The 23,201-nt window shown below is 39.5% G+C and overlaps 1 protein-coding gene across 2 annotated transcripts in view; it reads right to left on the reverse strand.

Annotated features, from left to right (window-relative positions):
* Positions 1–22,736, reverse strand: part of smoc2 (SPARC related modular calcium binding 2) — a 94,682-nt gene extending 71,946 nt beyond the window's left edge. Inside the window, exon 1 of one of the 2 annotated variants that reach the window (XM_056470870.1) lies at positions 22,271–22,736. In XM_056470870.1, coding sequence (XP_056326845.1) covers positions 22,271–22,342 — 72 coding nt within the window. In that variant the 5' untranslated portion in view covers positions 22,343–22,736. The remainder of the gene's footprint in view (positions 1–22,270) is intronic. The other variant, XM_056470871.1, reaches the window with a different exon arrangement.
* Between the last annotated feature and the right edge of the window lie 465 nt (positions 22,737–23,201).

Here is a 23,201-nt window from a genome sequence, read left to right on the forward strand (position 1 = left end):
TCACCTATACCGCATGTGGTTTGGACTGTGGGGGAAACCGGAGCACCCGGAGGAAACTAACACCAACACGGGGGGAACATGCAAACTCGAACCAGCGACCTTCTTGCTGTGAGGTGAAAGTTCTAGCCACTGAGCCACCGTGCCGCCCTGTCAGGCTAAATAATTCAAATGAATTATTGACTTATGCTGTCTTCATCAGTTTCAAGAACACAGATTTCTTTACACCTTTAAATGTCGTCTTTGGATATCTTTCTTTTTTGGATATAAAGTAAACCACTGCACTGTTCAGGTATAGTGCAGGCTTGGATGTTGGTTTATAAGTGGTTCGTTTTTCAAATGTTTGCTGAATTGTGGCCTTTTAGGCCCAATCCCAATTCTATTTTTGTACCCCTTCCCCTTCCCCTTAAAACAGAATGTGAATTTACCCCTAAGAAATGGGACAGCACTACAGCACCTGCACACGTCATCATATGTCATCTCGATCACTTGCTTCATATGAGATCAGACAATCACGACTGCTGTAGTTATTATAAGTTGCATTATTTTTTGGTATTTATCTTCAGGAAATAAGCATTAAGATCGTAACTGTACTGTGCATTTACACCGTGGCCATATTCATCTCTGTAAACACACAAAATACAACATTAACATTATAGCAGAGGCTGTAAAAATCTCCTTCCCAGCCACTAGACTTTTCTGACAGGGTATTCGAGTGTCATCGAGGGACAGAATGTTGTGGGACTGCTATACAGGAGTCATTATTAGGGATTATAAATAGTCAAATTTAGCGGTTTTTATTTTAGCGTTTTTTTTTTAAAGCATGACGGTAAAACACAAGCACGATTATGAATGTATTAAAACATGTGCTTGTTTGTTGTTAAAATTTGTAATAATGACAAAAATTTACTTTAACTTCCATGTGCAGCCATGCTGCCGTTGTCGATGGTGTATTCTGGGAAATGTTCTTACCCGTTGGCTTCAAGTATGGTCCTGAAAAGTCTCCGTTTCAAGGTGATTATCTAGCCCTTCCCCTTAGCCCTACCCCTTCAAGCTAAAGAAAATTGGGACACCCCTGCTCCTTCACGTGAGCGCACAAAATGAGTAGGGGTAAGGGGAAGGGCTAAGGGGTAAAATGAAGATTGGGCCTTAATGTGGAGGGTCCTTTTCTACTGGAGATACTGTTGCCCTAAAAAAACTAAATGAAATCACTGGACGACGCAGTGGCGCAGTAGGTAGTGCTGTCGCCTCACAGCAAGAAGGTCACTGGTTTCTCCGGGTGCTCCGGTTTCCCCTACAAGTCCAAAAACATGTGGTATAGGTGAATTGGGTAAGCTAAATTGTGTGTGAATGAGTGTGTATGGATGTTTCCTGGTGATGGGTTGCGCTGCGTAAAACATATGCTGGATAAGTTGGCGGTTCATTCCGCTGTGGCGAACCCACATTAATAAAGGGACTAAGCCGAAAAGAAAATGAATGAATGAATGAAATCACTGTAAAAAAATGTAAATAAATCAAATGTAAATATACCATAGGAACGGTATAACAGAAAATGTTATCAGTTTTAAAACTCTTGACTTTTCCAAACTGCAGTAAACTGGTTATTGTCCCATGCCTATTCCAAACAAACCTGCAGTTTACTGACATCTATGAATAAAAAGAACTTCTAACATCCACTGAATCTGTCACGGATTGGCCAGGCTCTTCCACCAGCATCACTCAACGATCATCGTCACCTGAGTATTAACCACACACAGCTGCACCCAATCACTCATAGTCACTATATAAGCACACACCTCACTTCACTCAGTGTCCGGTCTTGTTCCTACGAAGCGGACTCTGAGTGAACACCTCCTGGTAATCACTAGCATTTCAACCTCAGTATATTGTACTTATCTGCTCTCTGTCTCTCCTAGTTTGTCCAGTGTTCCCGGTGTCCTGTCTGCCTTGTGTTTGTCATCAGTCTGTCTTCCCCGCAAGCCCTCTGGTGTGTGCATTCGGTCTCCCTCTGTATCAGTCATCCAGCCTGCCACCAAGGATCACCCAAACAACCAGACCCCACTCACTTCTCCTTCGTTCTCCTTGTGTGCTCAGTTGTTATTAAATAAACATCGTTGATAATTCACTCACCTCCTTTGTCCGTCTGCTTCCCATAACAGAAGACCGGACCCACTACAATCAACAGCATGAGCACTCACGATCCCATTCAGGAGTTGGTGGACTCGCTGAAGAGAGTTTTGTCACCATCTGCTCCACTTCCCGAAGCACCACCAGCACCGAGCACTTCTTCACCGTCCACCCACTCATCCAGTCCCATGGCTCGACCAGCGCCCTACTCTGGCGGGGCGGAGGAGTGCAATGGTTTTCTGTTACAATGTTCTCTAATATTCACCATGCAACCTGAATTATATCCCACAGATCGGTCCAAAATCGCTTTCATCATCTCCCTTCTCTCTGGATCGGCTCTTCGGTGGGCAGAAACCATCTGGCAACAGTCTGGGCCGGTAACCAGCTCCATTCAAGCATTCGTCAAGTACTTTAAGGAGGTTTTCGGTCGCGCAGATGCAGAAGTAGCAGCTGGAGAACAGTTATACCATCTCAAACAGGGAGCCATGTCCACTCAGGATTATGCGCTCCGGTTCCGTACTCTGGCTGCTGCTAGCGGATGGAATGAGCGATCTCTCCTCACCACCTACCGGCTCGGACTGGAGCCCAGCCTCCGACTACAGCTAGCAGCCCTCGACGATACCATGGGGTTGGAGAAATTCATCCAACAATCCCTCCGCTGTTCAGATCGTCTGAGGGTCTACCAGCACGATCTTCCATCTGCACCCCAAGCACTCCTCCGTTCGCCAGAGCCAGCAGTCCCTCCAGAACCAGAACCAATGATCGTGGAATCTGGTAGACTCACCATCACTGAGCGACAGAGGAGGCTGACCCGGGGTTTATGTATGTACTGTGGTGCCGAAGGACATGTCAGGCTGGACTGTCCCATTCGTCCAGCACGTCCTTTGGTGAGTGTATTCAGTTCTCCCATTGAAAAAATGCATCCTCTCACCACCAATGCCCAGTTAACTACCCCTTCTGTATCTGTTTCAGTCACGGCCCTCATCGACTCCGGGTCAGCTGGAAATTTCATCTCGTACGCCCTCTGTCGCCAGCTCCATCTTAACACCGAAGCCTCGACGCACGTCTACCAGATCCAACCCATAACCAACGCAATCCATTCCCAGGCACGTATCCATCGCAAATGTGAGCCTATCTATCTCCAAGTGGGATTGCTCCACAAGGAGGAGATCCAATTTCTGGTTCTGGAGGGTGCATCCATGGACATCATTTTAGGGCGCCCGTGGCTGGTGAAGCATGATCCCATCCTCTCTTGGGGCACAGGAGAGATAAGAAAATGGGGTGAAGACTGCAAAACCAGATGTTTTCCCGACCTACCTGTTCAACTTCAGAAACCCCTTAATATCTATGTCACGTCAGTTGAAAGTCCAGTAGATAAACGATCCATTCAAATCCCGAAGATATACTCCGCATATGAAGACGTTTTTTGCCCCAAGAGAGCTTCCCAGCTACCTCCACATCGGCCATGGGACTGCGCCATAGACCTGCTGCCAGACGCTCCTATGCCCAAAGGTAGGATCTACCCGTTGTCCCTTCCGGAAACTAAGGCCATGGAGGAGTATATTCAGGAAGCACTGAGTCAGGGGTATATCCGCCAGTCCACGTCACCCGCTGCCTCAAGCTTTTTCTTTGTGGCCAAGAAGGATGGAGGGCTGCGTCCTTGCATCGACTATCGAGTTCTGAATCAAGGAACAATAAAGTTCCGGTATCCCCTTCCTCTCGTCCCTGCGGCCTTGGAACAACTCCGATCAGCCAAGGTATTCACGAAGTTGGACCTCCGCAGCGCATACAATCTGGTTAGAATACGTGAGGGGGACGAGTGGAAGACGGCGTTTGTGACCCCTACAGGGCACTACGAATACCTGGTCATGCCCTATGGTCTGGTCAACGCCCCCTCCGTATTCCAGAACTTCATTCACGAAGTCCTCCGGGAGTTCCTCCATATCTCCGTCATAGTCTACATTGATGACATCCTGATTTACTCCCGGAGTGAGGCCGAACATCGCCACCACGTTGCGGAGGTCCTACAAACCCTCAGAGACCATCAATTGTACCTCAAGGCTGAAAAATGCTCCTTCCACCTACCGTCTGTTCAGTTCTTGGGGTACATCATTGATCATGAAGGGGTTCGCATGGACGAGGGGAAGGTCACTGCCGTTGTCTCCTGGCCAAAACCAACAACTATTAAAGAACTCCAACGATTTCTAGGGTTTGCCAATTTCTATAGACGTTTCATCCACAACTACAGTCTCATTACCGCTCCGCTTACCAACCTACTCAAAAACCAACCCAAGAAACTCTCCTGGCCTCTCGAAGCCGACGCAGCCTTCCAAGCCCTCAAACAAGCCTTCACTCAAGCTCCACTCCTGACTCACCCAGATCCTGAAATCCCGTTCGTGGTCGAGGTAGATGCCTCGACAACTGGAGTAGGAGCCATCCTATCACAACATCATGGTACACCAGCATTACTCCATCCATGCGCCTATTTCTCCAGGAAGCTCAGCCCGGCGGAGAGAAACTATGACATCGGAAATCGGGAGCTATTGGCTATAAAGCTTGCCCTGGAAGAATGGCGACACTGGCTGGAGGGAGCCAAACATCCTTTCCAGGTGATTACAGACCATAAAAATCTCCAGTACCTCAAAGAAGCCAAAAGACTCTGTCCTCGTCAGGCCCGATGGTCCCTGTTCTTCTCCCGATTCCAATTCTCCATATCTTACCGACCTGGGTCAAAGAACATCCGAGCGGACGCACTGTCCTGAATTTATGATCAGCCAGAAATCATGGAGACCCCAGCCAGAATCCTTCCAGAACAGATCACGGTCTGTCCTATCACCTGGTCCGCTCCTACAGTCATCGCCACTCCCGAATCCAGGACTCCGCCGGGCTGTCCCCCCAATCGTCGCTTCATTCCTGAAAACCAACGGGTAGATCTGATCCATTCCACCCATACATCTTTGGGCACAGGGCATCCCGGGACCAACAACACCCTCTCGTTGCTATCCCAACGCTTTTGGTGGCCGCACATGGCGAGGGATGTGAGGAGATACATTCAAGGCTGTAGAGAGTGCGCTATGTCAAAGAGTCCTCGCCATCTACCTGCAGGTAAACTCCATCCCTTGCCCATCCCAAACCGCCCCTGGTCACACCTAGGAGTTGACTTCATGACAGATCTCCCATCATCTGAAGGTAATACCTGCATTTTAGTCATTGTCGACCGATTTTCCAAATTCTGCCGTCTGATTCCCTTGAAAGGTCTGCCCACAGCCCTAGAAACCGCCGAAACCCTATTCAACCATGTCTTCCGATGCTTTGGGTTACCTGAAGACATAGTCTCGGACCGAGGACCCCAGTTCATCTCCAGACTATGGAAAGCCTTCTTCAGACTCCTAGGTGTGACCGTCAGCCTCTCGTCTGGCTATCATCCACAGACCAACGGCCAGACAGAGAGGAAGATCCAAGAAGTGGGGCGGTTCCTCAGAACATTCTGTCACGGTCATCAAAACTCCTGGAGCCAGTTTCTGGGCTGGGCGGAATACGCCCAGAATTCCCTGCGGCAACCTACCACCGGACTTACGCCATTCCAGTGTATTCTGGGCTTCCAACCTCCACTATTTCCCTGGGATGGCGAACCTTCTGATGTCCCCGCAGTGGATTACTGGTTCCGGGAGAGCGAGAGGGTCTGGGACGATGCTCATCACCATCTCCAGAGGGCAGTTCGCAGAGCCAAGGAGGTCTCCGACAAGAGGAGGATTCCAGGTCCTAGCTATGCGCCGGGGCAGAAAGTTTGGCTCTCCACCAGAGACATCCGCTTGCGACTGCCCTCCCGAAAACTTAGTCCCAGATTTGTTGGTCCCTTCACCATCCTGGAGCAGGTCAACCCCGTCACGTTTAAGTTACAGTTACCACCACAATATAGGATCCACCCCACATTCCACGTTTCACTCCTCAAACCCTTTCACGACCCTCTGATTCCCTCCGCAGAGCCTGGCCATGAAGAGGAACCTCCTCCCCCACTGATGTCGGAAGTCGGATCCATTTACAAGATCAAGGACCTTCTGCGGTCCCGACGTCGTGGTGGTCAGCTGGAATATCTTGTCGACTGGGAGGGATACGGTCCGGAGGAGAGATCTTGGGTCCCCAGATCAGATATATTAGATCCTGCACTTATGGAAGAGTTCCACTCCAATCACCCCGAGTTTCCAGCACCTCGTGGACGTGGTAGACCACCACGGCGTCGGAGGTATAGGCCCTCAGGAGCGGGCCCTGGGGAGGGGGGTAATGTCACGGATTGGCCAGGCTCTTCCACCAGCATCACTCAACGATCACCGTCACCTGAGTATTAACCACACACAGCTGCACCCAATCACTCATAGTCACTATATAAGCACACACCTCACTTCACTCAGTGTCCGGTCTCGTTCCTACGAAGCGGACTCTGAGTGAACACCTCCTGGTAATCACTAGCATTTCAACCTCAGTATATTGTACTTATCTGCTCTCTGTCTCTCCTAGTTTGTCCAGTGTTCCCGGTGTCCTGTCTGCCTTGTGTTTGTCATCAGTCTGTCTTCCCCGCAAGCCCTCTGGTGTGTGCATTCGGTCTCCCTCTGTATCAGTCATCCAGCCTGCCACCAAGGATCACCCAAACAACCAGACCCCACTCACTTCTCCTTCGTTCTCCTTGTGTGCTCAGTTGTTATTAAATAAACATCGTTGATAATTCACTCACCTCCTTTGTCCGTCTGCTTCCCATAACAGAATCTTTCCATTACACTTTGACCAGTGAGATGACAATTTATCCAAAATGAAATGGCAACCTTGAAACAGTTTTATTCCTGGTTTCGAAATAAATGTCTGAAAATGCCCTTATATCAACCAGATATAAGGGACATGCTACCAGAAATGTACATTTTCACTAAAAAAAAATGTGACAGGGCCTGACCTTTAAGCTTGTCATCCTCAAAAAAATCATACAAAAACAGGCATAAAATCATACAACGGGCTCTATGCACAGCTAGTGTTTTACAGCCAATGATGAACTTTTGGTGAAAGCTTTATGTGACTATTTTCAATTTCATAAGGGTCCTTTTACAGCATCAATGTTGTAATGTAATTACAATACATTCAGTTAAATAGACTGAAGCATCCATTTAGTTGTTAAAGTGTAAAAAGAGACGAAAACCATTTAAACTCAGGCGCAGTCATTAGCCACAGACCAGCGCAGAAATTCCATTGAAAACACTGGGGTTAAATTAATTTACATATTTTAAAGATATGGCACGGAAAAATATAATTTAATGCAGTGCTTCTTGTTTGGTCTGATGCCCACTTTATATCGTATCTCAGCCAGGCAGTGAAGATCGCTGTTTTTTAAAGAAATCAGTTCTTAAACTCAATGATTTTGTATGGGATGACAATTAACTGGAAGCCCTGAGGATGGCTGACTGAAATTAAAGGTTTGTGTGCATATATATATATATATATATATATATATATATATATATATATATATATATATATATATATATATATATATATATATAGGCTTATTTTAGAAACAGTTTAGTTTTACCATTTTCTTTTATCCATTCAGCCAATCTCCAGGTCTAGCGGGAGTGGCTTAGCTTAGCATAGATAATTGACTCAGAGTAGACCATTAGCATCTCGCTCAAAAATGAAGAGTTTTGATAGTTTTCCTATTTAAAGCTTGACTCTTCTGTAGTTTAAGTTACTGAATATTTCTTTGAGCCTCAGTTGACTATATCTAAATTTTTTATTTTTTTTGACAATAGACCGGAAGCCCTGGAGCTGGCTGCAAATGTGACAGGACTGACAGAAACATGGGGACAATTGTAAAATAGTGTTTATTTGTAGAATTTATTTATAAATTGATGTTTTTAATCAATTGTTGTGAGTGATAACAATTTAAACTTCCTATTTCTGAAGCATTTTTTCTAAATAACAGTTTATAGCTCAACAAAACTATTAAAGCTGTAGGTTCAATTGGGCTAAGAACAAGGACAATGATAGGGGTTGTACATTTGTAAAGTGTTTTTAATAAAGAAAAACAATCTGAGAACCAAATGAATGACATACTCCTTTACATAACAACTTACAGAAATCAACCATCAGGCCATTTTAGACATTTTTTGGGATGAAATACTTTCACTGTATTTATATTTATATTTATATTTCAAGGACAGATAATGTACGTTTCTGTTAGAATGTCCCATATAAGTCCACCAAACTACAATGATGAACATGTAACTAACTACTGACTTCTCTAAACACTATATTTCCTCTTTGTAAACATCTTACAGATTTCTAACAACATTAAATTGAATAAATTACAGAATTTTCTTTTTCTTTTTCAGAATTGTCTCTTCAAGCACACTAAATTGCTTGTAGGAGTGGCACGGTGGCTCAGTGGTTAGCACTGTCACCTCACAGCAAGAAGGTTCAAGTCCCGGCTTTCCCAGTTGGCATTTCTGTGTGGAGTTTGCATGTTCTCCCCATGTTGGTGTGGGTTTCCTCTGGGTGCTCCGGTTTCCCCAACAGTCCAAAGACATGCGCTATAGGTAAATTGGATAAACTAAACGTCACCTTTTTTCTTAGAAAACTTATTTCTAAAGGTGCTGTTGACTTGAAATTTTCAGCGAATGTTGGTAACTACCAAAGAGGTCCATATATCTAAAGAAAACACATCTAATTGGTTTACAAATGAAGTTATGTGTAATTAAATGAAATAACACCGGAAAAAAAGTATTGAACACATGAAGGAAGGGAGGTGTAGAAGGGGTGGAAAGTCCAGACAGCAGCTGAAATATCTCAGTAGATCTTCGCCACCCTTCCTCGGTGTAAATGTAAAGTAGCTGCTTCAGTCCAATATCTACATTAGTAAGAGGATGAAGATGAAACCAGGGTGGACATTTCAGCAAGACAATGATCCAAAACACAGCTAAGGAAACTCACAAATGCTATCAGAGAAAGAAAATCAAGCTGTAGAATGGCCCAGCCAATCACCTGACTTGAATCCAATATAAAATACATCAGATTTTATAGACGAGGCCCACAGAACCATCAAGATTTTTTCTCTCTGTTGAAGTCTGTGAAAAATTCACACCTGAGCAATTCATGTGACTTCATTCTCCATATGAGAGGCATCTTTAAGTTGCCATCACCAAAAAAACCTTTTATATAAAGTAATAAAATACATTTCAGTTGTGTAGTACTTTCTCCCTGTGTCGTTTCATTGTTATTACACATAACTAATATTTCAGATTTTGTTTTGTTTTTTTTGTTTGTATTGTTTGGGGTTTTACCAAAATCTGGTTCGGTTTCATGTCAGCTCCTTTAAATATATAATTTCAGGAAAAAACATAACGTGTTATGGTCTAAAGTCCAGCGCAGAGCGCGTTAGTTATGCGCCTATGCAGGTCCAAACTTACACATTGTTCAATACACACAGGATGTACCACAATACACCAATATCTTTACATATGAAAAAAATAAAGGATTAAAATGTTACAAAAATTATTATTTTCTACATAAATATAAAAACCACTGCCTTCATGCCTTCTTCACCTCAGCTGTTTTTTTTTTTCTTCAGTTTATTCATGACAATTTGTATTTGTATCATGTTATTATTATTAGCTTTATAATTTATTATATGCATATTTATATTTGTCTTAATAAAAACTAGTTTAGATTTGTCCACCTGTTGGGTTTTGGAGATGTATGCATCACCGTATGAAGCAGAAGTACAGGACGTGTGTTTGGATATAAGTTTTTGACCCCACTTCATTATTATTGTTCATTTATTCATTTGCTGGAAATTAGAACTGAATTAAGAAATAGTTTTGAAACAAATCTTTGCGCTTAACAAACAAAATTAAATATGTATGCTAATGGATGGCTTCAGTGGAGTGTGTACAACACCGTTTCCTTATCCACAAAAGGAAAGGAGTAAAGAGTAAAAGTAAATTAAAGAGAAGAGGCAGATTGAAGGAGGCTCGTCCTTTGTCCTCGCGCTGCAGATGGCCTGTTTAACTGATTTCTCGCTAGTGAAGCGTTCAGTTTTTTGACTTACAAAGTCCACCATGTAAATAGCAAAAGCGCTGTGGTGCGACGCAACTGACTCTTAAAGGGAATGGGAGATGAGTCTCTGATTGGTTTAATGCACGCTATGCTCTAAACACACTCAGAACTCATTAGGAGAATAAGCACAGCCCTGTTAGACCATGCGCCGGGGCTCAAACCATATTTTTCTGTTCTTAAAATAGCAAAAGTGGATTCGAACACAACCTTAATGCTTTTGCTCCATGCGTTTTAGGCTTTGGGCCTAGATTGTTAAAATAGAGCACAAAAGTTCTAAAAACCAGACCATAATTTTTTACTTGTCTAGAAAACGCTTCTTTATTAATTTTTCTAAAAATCTGGCCCAGAAATAAGACCACAAGTAAGAAAAGGATATTTTGCCGTGCTGATTTTGACTGTAATGCAATAACCTGCACCTTTTGCAAAACTGCTTTGGAACAATTTCTATTGTCAAAAGCATTATATAAATAAGCTTGAATTGATTTTCTAAATGACATTTGTCCTGTGCCATTATTTGCAGCTCATCTGCCAGTTCTGAGATCAGTGTGTTCTCGCTCATTAAACGTGTGCGTGTGAGAAAGCACATGAGGGTTTGCGCTGCTCTGCCTCCCACATTCCGCTCTGCCAGGCTGAGTAAGAGGAGTGAGATGGGCTGACCTCTGACCTCCAGGTTAACTACCCACAGCCATTTGTTAACGTTTAAATGTAGAGGCATCCCTACTCGACCTGTAAATAATGAGCAGAGGGCCGTCGAACAGAGCGTTTGTTCGTTAATCACCGCACTCTGAGCCTGACAACTCTGCATTCCTTCCCATAATCCACTTCATTGATTGATTTAAGGTGCGATCGCATTTACTGCTGTTCGCTTCATTTTTGCAGCTGAATGTGTTATTTCAATAAGAATGAATTATGATGAAGAATGAATAAGAATGAATTATGATGAAGATTTGTGACCCCAGAGCACAAAACCAGTCTTATGATGAATGGGTGTATTTTTTGGTAATGGCCAAAAATACATTATATTGGTCAAAGTTATAGATTTTTCTGTTAGGGTTAAAGATCATGACTTAAAGGGTGCAGTATGTAAGTTTGAGACCCAGTGGTTGAAATATGTATTGCACACCTGGTTCAAAACACATGCAAGTGGCCACATTGATGACCAACTGGAGTGAGTCTGACTATCGACCTAAAGGCTGATTTAAATCTTGTTCTAAATAAAAGCAACATCACATGGTAGAAGGAATATTTTCCATCTCAAAAGGAGTTTTTGTCCTAACCAACACCTCGACTAGATATATTAGAAATGGCATCTATTTCTCACAGATGAACAACAGGATAAACTGACAATAATCACCTCAGGTAAACCTCATGTGCTTTTTTTTAGTGTTGAATGCTAATAATGTGAGTTTGAATGCCATTTTACATGATATTTATTGCCATAGTACTGAAAGCAGTAGCAGATAGTCCACCTCAGATCTCGAAAATAAAATAAACCGTTTGAAATTGAACTTTAGAACTGCGACTCAGTGCAAACCAACATATATCAGTGATTCAGCACCTTCATTTAATAACATTAAAGAGGTTTAGTATGTATTAATTTGAGTATAAATCTTACAATTTCGTTGGAGTGCAGTAAGTGCACTATTCTGTGCTTCTGAATGGCTGTATTTAAATTTCTGTTGTGTTTAATCTGTTGTAAACAGCCAAATTGCTTATCACCGCAAATCTCGTCACGTAGCGTGTTGTTAGGACACGGGGTTACAATGTAACCTGTTTACCTAATGTTTACGTTCATAATATTATTTGCTAATTAATAACCAACTCATGTGGAACTCTGAATCTGCGTCTCATTTCAGGGTCTGCTACTGTCCACTGGAGGTCACATTTCAGTCACAAACACACACTTGGAGAGCCTTTTTGACTGACTGAATGAAATACGCTGTTTTCCACACAGGCAACCCGGGGTGCTGAAATATAATTGGCTAAACTGGCAGTGGGCGGGTTAAAAGGACCAAAACAAAGACAGCGTTCCGGCACGTAACTCACATATTCAAAGCATAATAACTGACTATAGCATTGTTTTTCAGATAAACAAGAATGTTAGCATGTTTCTTAAATATCTGCAAACATATTATGGTATTTTTATGCTTTGGAAGAGTCAAAAACGTCCTGCCTTAAGTATATCAAAAAAAAAAATTTTGATTAGTGATGAGCATTGCTAGGAACTTAATTTGGACAACTTTAAAAGGGACCTTTTATGAAAAAATCACTTTTATATGGGGAATAAACAGGGGCTGCACGGTGGCGCAGTGGGTAGATCAAGCAGTTTGAGCAGCAGCTGGGTCAGTTGGCATTTCTGTGTGGAGTTTGCATGTTCTCCCTGTGTTGGCGTGAGTTTGCTCCGGGTGCTCCGGTTTCCCCCACTAGTCCAAAGACATGCGCTATAGGTGAATTGGATAAGCTAAAATTGTCCGTAGTGTATGAGTATGAATGAGTGTATGGGTGCTTCCCAGTGATGGGTTGCAGCTGGAAAGGCATCCGCTGCTTAAAACATATGCTGGATAAGTTGGCGGTTCATTCCGCTGTGGCGACCTCAGATTAATAAAAGGACTAAGCCGAAAAGAAAATGTGAAAGAAAAACGAATGAGGATTAAACACATTTGTGTAGCAACAGTGTACAAATATAGCCAACTTCTAATAGTAAAAATGTATTAATTCTGTTTTTTATAATCACACTTTATAAATACTTTTTTTTATTACGAACCTAAACATTAGGTGACCAGGTTACATTGTGACCCCGTGTCCTAACAACACGCTACATGACGAGATATGCAGTGTAGGCATGGGCCGGTATAAGATTCTGAGGGTATGATAACCTTGGATAAAAATATCACGTTTTCACAGTTTCGCGGTTTTGTGATTACTGCTGTAAAATATATTCTTTTTAAATGTCTGGGTAAAAAACAAACAAAAAAAAGTTTCCTTTCGAACACAGTATATGTAATTTTGAGAAACATTTAAAATATTTTGGAACAGTAAACATATCAAGCTAAATGAATCAATGACTTCTGCTGACTTCATTTGTTACAAAAACACAGATTTTTTTTTTACAATTTAAAACAAACATTATACACATACCTTAGGAACGGTATAGCAGAAAATATTGATGGTTTTAATATCTTGAATTTTTCAAACCGCGGTTTTCCTTGAAAACGGTTATGGTCCCATGCCTAATGCAGTAATAAGCAATTTGCCTGTTTGCACCAGACAAAACACGACAGAAATTTAAATACAGCCATTCATAAGCACAGAATATATGTACACTCACTGCACTCCAATGAAATGTAAGGTTTACATTCTAATTAATACATATTAAACCTCTTTAACTTTATTAAATATGCACGCTGAATCACTGATATGTGTTTGTCATAGTTCTAAACTTCTGAGGTAAACTATCTGCTTCAGTATGGAAATAAATGTCACATAAAATGGCATCCAAACTCACATTATTAGCATTTAACACTGAGTAAAGCACATGAGCTGTACCTGAGGTGATCATTGTCAGTTTTCTGTTATTCAGCTGCAGGAAATAAAAGCCATTTCTAATATATCAATTTCAGATTTTGGTTAGTACAAAAAACTTCTTTGAATATGGAAAATATTCCTTAATATTCCGGTTTTAAACCAGCCTTTAGGTTTGACTGTCAAGCACACTGCTGTTGGTGTCGTCAATCTGGCAACCTGCACTTGCGTTTGTTTTGAACCAGGTGTGTAATACCTCGTCCAAACACTGGGTGTCAAACTTAAATGCACCTAATCAGCTTTCAGACTTTGTAAAAGATTGAACACTTTTTTTTTAATTGACTGGTTTTGTGGTTCAGGATCCCATTTTGCAATGCTGCCATCCAAACAACGGCAAAAAAAGATGACAAGATAGGCCTTATTCCACTTCCAAATGAGCTTTGGCTGAAATATAATAGCATATTTTCATTTAAATGTGTTCAACTAATTGCTGTTTAGCTTAGCAATTGCTAACTAGATGTTAGTTTGAAAGTGGGACCTCATTCAATGCTCATTTTGCATCTAATCCAGTTTGTTAAAGCTTTTTAGGACTGTGGTCAACTCTTCATGAGCAGCTCCAGCTCCAGCACAGGTGAATGTGACACCTCAGGATGCCTAGTTTACTTAAGCAGAATCCTGTGGCTCTGGAGCGAGAGGTTTGTGTGAAATAAATTGCCCCTGTTTGCTCTCTCTCATATAACAGCATATCTTCCTTTTTCTGCATCGGGTGCCCAGGAGAGCTCGCCATCACAGGCTCTGATTCATGGATGTGCCACATAGCTGCCATCCCCAGAAGGCTGAGCAACAGCAGATGCCAGCAGAGAAACATTGACAGCAACTGTATCTCTGGTTCTGGTGCTAACAGCCTCCATCAGCACCATGAACACGGTGCCAGGTGAAAACCCACAAACTCACAGCCCCGAGGAGACTGGATGAAATCACTGCCGAACGCTGGTCAGTTTCAGCAGAGTGAGAAAATAACACTCCTGGGATTTCATTTTGAGTTATTATGCTGAACTAAAACCAAAGGGGATTTGTTTTTACTTTGGAGATGCCTATACTGAACTGTCATAGAGAACATCACTATTATTATGTGAAGAAGCAGCTATGCTTGAGCATTCTGTACTCTTTAGTAGGGTTGGGTACCGAAACCCGGTGCCATTATAGCACCGTTACCTTTGTAACCAGTATGTACCGGATCAAATCAGCATATGAATTTTGTTGCCTAATTTCGGTGCTACTGGTGCTGCGACAGGGACGTAAGAAGCATCAAGGGGTGTATCAAAGGCACACATCTCTAAACATTTGATTCTAAACAACTTTGAGGAGTACTGACAGGAGATGTCAGGTGTTTGTTCTTTTTGCTTAGGGAACGGACGCATGCAACGCACGCAGTACAGCGCATTCGGAAAGCGAGAGCGACTCTCTTCAGATCAACACGCATGATCGCGTTTATCAAATTTGCTTAAACAAGGATTCTGACACAGCAACGTGAAGCAGATGCTTTACAAAGGTTGCGTGTAAGGGGGAAACACATCAAACTTAATGACACATTTGAGGACTCAAAGGCAGAGGAATGCACTGTCTCTGACATCATCTGGCACTTTCAATGAGTACGTACATGGACACCAATGCTCTGATTTTAATATGATTTAGACAATACTCTTTAGAGTCTAGACTACCATGTAAAAAGTGATTTTTGAAACCTTAAAAGGACCACAGACACATGCGTCGCAAAATGCAAAGTTTTTTCTTTCCACTTAACATGCGGTATCAAATTCCATTAAAAGAGCCCTCTTTCACCGGTCGCCCTGTCAACAAGCTAACCCCCCCCCCCCCCCCACGTTTTTTATAGTCTTTTATTCAGATTAAAGTGTAAATTAAAGACTTAATCAGTTAACTATGAAAGTTTAAATAATTTGTCAAATTATTTTGTAACTGATTTGTTGTGTATATCAAAAATATATACAGTAAATATTTCTTAAGGAGACTAATAATACTGACCTTAATTTTTTTTTTATTAAAAATTTATTTTTATTAAAAATAAACAATAAGAAATACGACTTATTATGACTCCAGAATAATTATTTTTTTAGGAAACACTGTGAAAATTTTCAGAAACAATATTTTAAATGAATGGGGGGTTGGCGAAATAAATTGACTTCAACTGTAGGCCTATCTGTTCAAGTTTACAGGTGCAACAACGTGCCTTGAAATACTTGAATGTTAGAAATGTGTTATCCTACACCAGTACAAAGTTACTTATCAAATAATGAACAAGGACGGTTATTTTAAGTTTAAGTTATTTAATTATCTTGTTTATGAAGACTAGAGTGATGCATGAAAAAAAAATTTACTTTGGGTTTTGGTATATATGTTAAAATGTGCCCCCAAAGGTACTTATTCAGAATAAGGCAAATTGTTAGATTACTGATAACCATGTAAACATAGTCACAAACCCCAACCCTAGAAAAAAGGAGTTCAGTATTTTGATGACAGCCTTTTCACAGGTTAGTAGTAAGCTAATGTAGTTTCATAATGCAAATCTTAAATTCATGCTAACCAACAAATGATCAAAGGAAATATATGAATGTAATTCAAATATATAAAATATGAATTGATCTTTACTTTAAACTTAAATTATATTGTTCTATTAAAACTGTTTTTTAATAGATTTCGTCAAAAAAGATTTTTCTAGAGTCATCCACCATAATTTTGTGGCTCAAAAGTATCGGTTCAGGCACCGTTTCGGCACCGGTACCGTTTTAAAAGTATCGATTTAGCACTGGTATCGAAATAACCCTAAATGATACCCAACCCTACTCTTTAGGGGTCACATTTTATGAGATTATGTCCTGTTTTGGGTTCATCTGTGGCAATTATTCATTTTACTTAAGCTTAGTCCCTGATATAGATAAGGGGTGTCCAAACTCTGTCCTGGAGAGTTTAATTCCAACTTGCTTCAACACATCTGCCCCAGAGGTTTCTATTATATCTAGAGCTTGATTTGCTGGTTCTGGTGTTTTTGATTAGGGTTGGAGCAAAACTCTTCCGGACACCGGCCCTCCAGGCCGAGTTTGGACTCCCCTAATATATATACATATATATATATATATATATATATATATATATATATATATATATATATATATATATATATTAGGGGAGTCCAAACTCGGCATGGAGGGCCGGTGTCCGGAAGAGTTTTGTTCTTCCGTATATATATATATATATATATATATATATATATATATATATATATATATATATATATGATGTTTAACAGATTCTGGAAATTTTCACAGTATGTCTAATAATATTTTGTCTTCTGGAGAAAGTCTTATTTGTTTTATTTTGGCAAGAATAAAAGCCGTTTTTAAATTTTTATGAACCATTTTATGGTCAAAATTTTTTGCCCTTTTAAGCTATATATTTTATTGATAGTCTACAGAACAAACCACTGTTAGACAATAACTTGCCTAATTACCCTAACCAGCCCAGTTAACCTAATTAACCTAGTTAAGCCTTTAAGGCTTAGTTTTAAGCCTTTATTTACTGTCATCAAGGCAAAGATAAATAAATCAATTATTAGAAATTAGTTATTAAAACTATGTTTAGAAATGTGTTGAAGAAATCTTCTCTCCGTTAAACAGAAATTGGGGAAAAAAAATAAACAAGGGGGCTAATAATTCAAGGGGGCTAATAATTCAGGGGGGCTAATAATTTGACTTCAACTGTATATATATATATATATATATATATATTAGGAAAGTATATACAAAAGTAGAATTATATATAATTTTTATTTACTTTAAATTAATTTATTAAAGTAAAGAAAATTTTAATCAAAGTTCGGTAAAAATGTACACACTAGTTTGTTTTTATAGCCAATTTTGTATTGCTCTAATGTGATTCTTGTATACACATTCATCAAAAAAAAACAAAAAGAGAAATATAGCATATATTCTTTGAACAATATCAGTGCAGTATATGCTGTAAATAACAATTTACAAGATTTCCGTTTTCTATATTCATGCATTCCCTTATGTGCAACAAACATTATGTATTCCATATATTATCTTCACATTACAATACAATAAACATTTATATTTATAGAACTGTATAAGTATCGTTTTGCTTTTAAAAAACATTATTCTGGCATGTGCATTCAGCAAAAATGCTCAATAGCATTAAATATTCCCGTAGAGGCAGTAAATGAACAATTTGTGATTTGTAAGGCTAGTTTTCTTTTGCTTTCTTTAATGTGATTCATGCAAATGCATTCAGCAAACATTTGGTGTTCCATCACATTTCAATGAAATATTCTTTGCATATTTAACATGCATCTGGTAAAGAACCAATTATGTAACTAAATATATCTCAGTCCTAAACAGCTGCGATGCACATTCGATTATATACTACACTTGTTGCAAATCCTGACAGGTACACAAATATTGACCATTTACCAACATTTATGGATTAGAAAGTGGCCCGTTTCCTGTCTCACACTATTGAAAGTGCAAACCCTCTCTGGCATTCAGCAGAAGCAGCACTGCTTTACATGAATGCCGGTTCATCCAGGTCCGTCAAAGCTGCTCTGTGTGCACAGTACATGAGCCAGTGCATCTCTCCCTCTCACTCTCTCTCTCCAGAAACTAAGTGAACTGATTTAAAGGGATAGTTCAGCCAAAAAATAGTCTATTTACTCAACCTAAAGTGGTTCCAAACAAACCTTTATGAGTTTTCTTTTGCAGTTAAACATGCACACATACTCTTGTTTTCCACAGAAAAAGAAAGTCAAACAGGCTTGTGACAGCTAAAGGATGAGTAAATTCAATTCAAGTGTATTTGTATAGCACCTTTTACTAATAAATATTGTTTTAAAGCAGCTTTACAAAAGGTTTTTACTTTACTATCAGATTAAGTTAAAGTAACAATCAAATACAATTTATTATATACAAGCATAGTTAACCTGCAATTTTATTGCATAAAGCTGATGTCTATAGATGTTTATTGAAGTGTATTTGTGTATTAAGTGAATGTGTTGTCCTGGAAGACCTCAATGGTTGGGATCCTCTCTTCATCTCTTTGTATGAGTTGTCCTCAAAGTCTTATGGTTGGCATCATCTCTCTAAATAAGGGGTGTCCAAACTCGGTCCTGGAGGGCCGGTGTTTGGCATATTTTAGCTCCAACTTGCTTTAACACACCTGCCAGGAAGTTTCTAGTATATCTAGTTAGAGCTTAATTAGCTGGTTCAGGTGTGTTTGATTAGGGTTGGAGCTAAACTCTCCAGGACACCGGCCCTCCAGGACCGAGTTTGGACACCCCAGCTGTAAATGAAGGCTAATTTTTCAATTTTGGGTGAACTATCCCTTTAACTGATCGGGTACTTCTCTTCCCGATTGAAAAATGAATTAGGGATTTACAATAGAGGACCTCACAATATAGCAATATCAATATACAGTTGAAGTCAGAATTATTAGCCCCCTGAATTATTAGCCCCACTGTTAATTTTTCCCCCATTTTCTGTTTAGCAGAGAGAAAATTTTTTCAACTTATTTCTAATCATAATAGTTTTAATAACTCATTTCTAATGACTGATTTATTTTATCTTTGCCATGATGACAGTAAATAATATTTTACTACATATTTTTCAAGACACTTCTGTACAGCTTAAAGTGACATTTAAAGGCTTAACTAGGTTAATTAGGTTAACTAGGCATGTTAGGGTAATTAGGCAAGTTATTGTATAATGATGGTTTGTTCTGTAGACTATCGAGAAAAAAAAATTGCTTAAAGGGGCTAATAATTTTGACCTTAGAATGGTTCATAAAAAATTTAAAACTGCTTTTATTCTAGCTGAAATAAAAGAAATAAGACTTTCTCCAGAAGAAAAAATATTATCAGACATACTGTGAAAATTTCCTTGCTCTGTTAAACATCATTTGGGAAATATTTAAAAAAGAAGAAAGAAAATCAAAGGGGGGCTAATAATTCTGACTTCAACTGTATAGAAAGATATAAAAAAATTTAAAGCACATTTAGATCCTTTGCAAGGGTGAGATTGTTCTTTCAGAGGTGTTTCAAAGGCAGTTTTTCATATTTGGTTGTACAAAATAAATGGAATTGTGAGTTGAGCCTTAAATTTGTTTTTATTTTTTTTAAGCTTTATTTATTAATTATTTTACCACAATATAGTGCTTTAAACATGTATTGAAATTGTGCTAATAAATTTCTTATTTAGAAAAGCTGAGTTTGGTTAAAGTAAAAATTAAAAAACAATACTTGGTGGAGGCAGTGAGCCTTTACAGATGTTTAAGAATGGTAAATTGTTCAAAATTAGTAAATTATTCTTTTTATTTTTCTTATAAAAAATATTATCGAAAATTTTTTCCGTAAACCCAGTGAAGAAAGTGGTTTTAATGTGATGTCTTAAAGAGAAAAAGATAACACTTTACAATAACAGAACATGAATAATGATGCATTATATGTAACCTAAACATAACATTATTATGAATTAATAGTTAATTCATGCACTAATCATAAACTAACTGTAACTACAACATGAGTCACATCAGTTCATGTGTGAATAACGGCTACCTTAATTACTTGTTAGTACATGTTGTTAATTAATATATTATTTAACATTTAAGTTGAAACCTTTGAAGTGGTTTTTACATCAAGGTAGTTTGCTTTGTACAAAATCCAGTGTAAATTTGTAATTGGAACCAATATGAACTCATGAGCTGTTAATGTTTAAATATGTCATGACTTTACTTGGAGGGGCACATGACTATTAACTCATCCTTAACTGCTCATGAACTCCTGTGTTTAAACTGTTCATGTTGATGTTGACAACACTTTTCTATTATTATTAAGTGTAAACGTACTAGATGGACGTGAATGAGGAGTTTATGAGTAGTCAAGAGTGGGTTAATAATGATCTGCCCCTCCAAGTAAAGTCATGATATAATTATACATTAAAATATCATGGGTTCGTGATGGTTGAATTAAGCATAAAATAATGTGGTAATTAATACATTAATTAACAAACAAGCATGTACTAACAATTAATTAAGATAGCCGTTATTCACAGATGAACTCATGTGACTCATGTTGTAGTTAAAGTTACTTCACGATTAACGCATGTATTAACTCATCATTAATTCATAATAATGTAATGTTTAGTTTACATTATAACATATCAATATTCATGTACTGTTATTGTAAAGTGTTACCAGAAAAATATATATTTTTGTATGTGTGTATATATACTTTTTATATGCTTACATTGGTATCTTTGTTTACAGTAGGCTATTCTTTATGTTGACTTAATTGTTTGTGAATAAAATAGCTTTAATAGTCAATGTCTCTCTCTCTCCTACTAACTCTCACTCTTTCTATGATAGAGTCAAGGACTGATCTTAAATTCTACAAAAAGATATGTGATGTTGAAAGTTAATTGTATAAATGGGGCTTTAATTAAGTGATTTGTACTGTTGTAGAAGACATGTTGGTTTTTAATATTGTGTTGCAATAAGGTTTCTCTCTCTCTCTCTCTCTCTCTCTCTCTCTCTCTCTCTCTCTCTCTCCAGTGGTCATGTCCCACCGGGATGAGCCGCTCTCGCTCTCTCTCCCTCGGTTAATGGGGAGCGGCTTCCCGCAATCAGCAGTCCCGACCCTGTGTACACAGGCAGAGGGCCATGCAGAGGCCAGCAGCCGCAGAAAGGAGAGAAAACCTCCTGTTCCCAGCACTTAGTGGCCAAAACCGAGAGCCTATCACACATTAGAGGAAGCAGAAGGTGGGTGTGCAGCACCTGTAGCTCCAAGTTTGTCAGTCTGTGATTGTTTTGAAGGAACACTTGTGGATCTCTGGTTTCCTTTGAAGCACAAACATCTCAACACTTTCCAGAGCCCAAATAGGATTGACATGCTTAGCTTCTCATCTCACATTACTATAGTATCTGAGCTTCTCGCTTTACAAAATAAACGCACCAGCAGCACAATGATGCTCTGAGTCTGCACTCAAAACTTACAGAGTTTTGATATTAATCAATATCAAATGCACACATTTAGATAAAAGCCCAAAATACACTTGACTAACATGTATCCTGTAAATCTTTGTGATGATAAAATCACTATTAGTGTTTTATTGTTAAAATTAACAAGGTGCATATTTATCCTAATGCATATTAATCATATATTTGTGTTAAAGTTTGTGAATTAAATGTTTTATGTTGCATAAAAATGCCCTTTTGTTATGAATAACTCTTTAATTTGAGTCTGTTTTCTCAGTCTGTCACTAATAAGGATCCAAAACTGACTGCAACCAAAAATAAACCATAAACCAAAGCACAAACACGTTTTCAAACATTGAATCTATACTTTCCATCTGGCCATTTTACAGCAGCACTGAAACATCTCTTTGAGAACACACACAGACAGTTCATATCTGTAGCTGAGAGTGATAGTAAGGTGTTGACCCACCGTGAGCGCGGAGAGTTTGTGCGCGTTTCCTGCGTAAAGAGCGCAGAGCAGCAGCAGCACCGAGAAGCGCATCCTCACAGCCCTCCAGACGCAGAAAATCCACCAAAATACTCCCAGGAGGCGAGCAGATCTCCAAAGTGAGGCTTAATTCCTTAAATCCTGTCCGTTTACAGATCTCGCGGTGCTCTCAGTTGTGCTGTCGCGGACTGTGTTCTGAATGTTTTCTCTGCGCGTAATGAAGTGAAGCTCTCGGTTTGACTGTCTTTTCTTGACCCTCTCCTGTGCTCAATACTGACTCTCTCTCTCTCTCTCTTTCACTCGGCGTGTGTGTGTCTTCTGTGTGTGTGTTTATCGGATGCCCGTGCTGTAGTCGGGAGGTGAGTTTGGTTGGAATCTCTTGCAGATGCTGGTAGCTGAGGGAGAAAAAAAAAACTTTTGCCTCCCTCCCTCTGTTCTTTCTTCTCAACAACACTCTCTGTTTAGAAAGACGTGATAGTCTGTCCTATTGGCTTAAGGCATAACACGTTTATGCGTAATTAGGAGGACTATATATCCCAGCGGGCACATTGATGTAAAAAAGCGCCAAAAAAATGCAAATCGATTTGATGTCAAGTGACTACCTGTCAGAACGACGTCAAATTGACATTGGCTCAAAAAAAAAAAATACGTCATGTAATTGGTTTTTGACATGTTTTTTATTTTGTATGTCACCTTTATGTCCTTTTTACAAGGTAGTTTGCTTTGTAGCGATACAAAATCCAGTGTAAACTTGTAATTAAAGCTTATAATACTTTTTATGTTGTTATTTTGGTGGCTTAATGCAGTGTTGGGGGTAATCCAAGTAACAAGTAACGCGAGTTACGTAATAAAATTACTTTTCTAAGTAATGAGTAACGGATTACTTAAAAATAAGTAATAATATTTGAGTTAC

The sequence above is a fragment of the Danio aesculapii genome, chromosome 13, assembly GCF_903798145.1.
Source record: "Danio aesculapii chromosome 13, fDanAes4.1, whole genome shotgun sequence".
Lineage (NCBI taxonomy): Eukaryota > Metazoa > Chordata > Actinopteri > Cypriniformes > Danionidae > Danio > Danio aesculapii.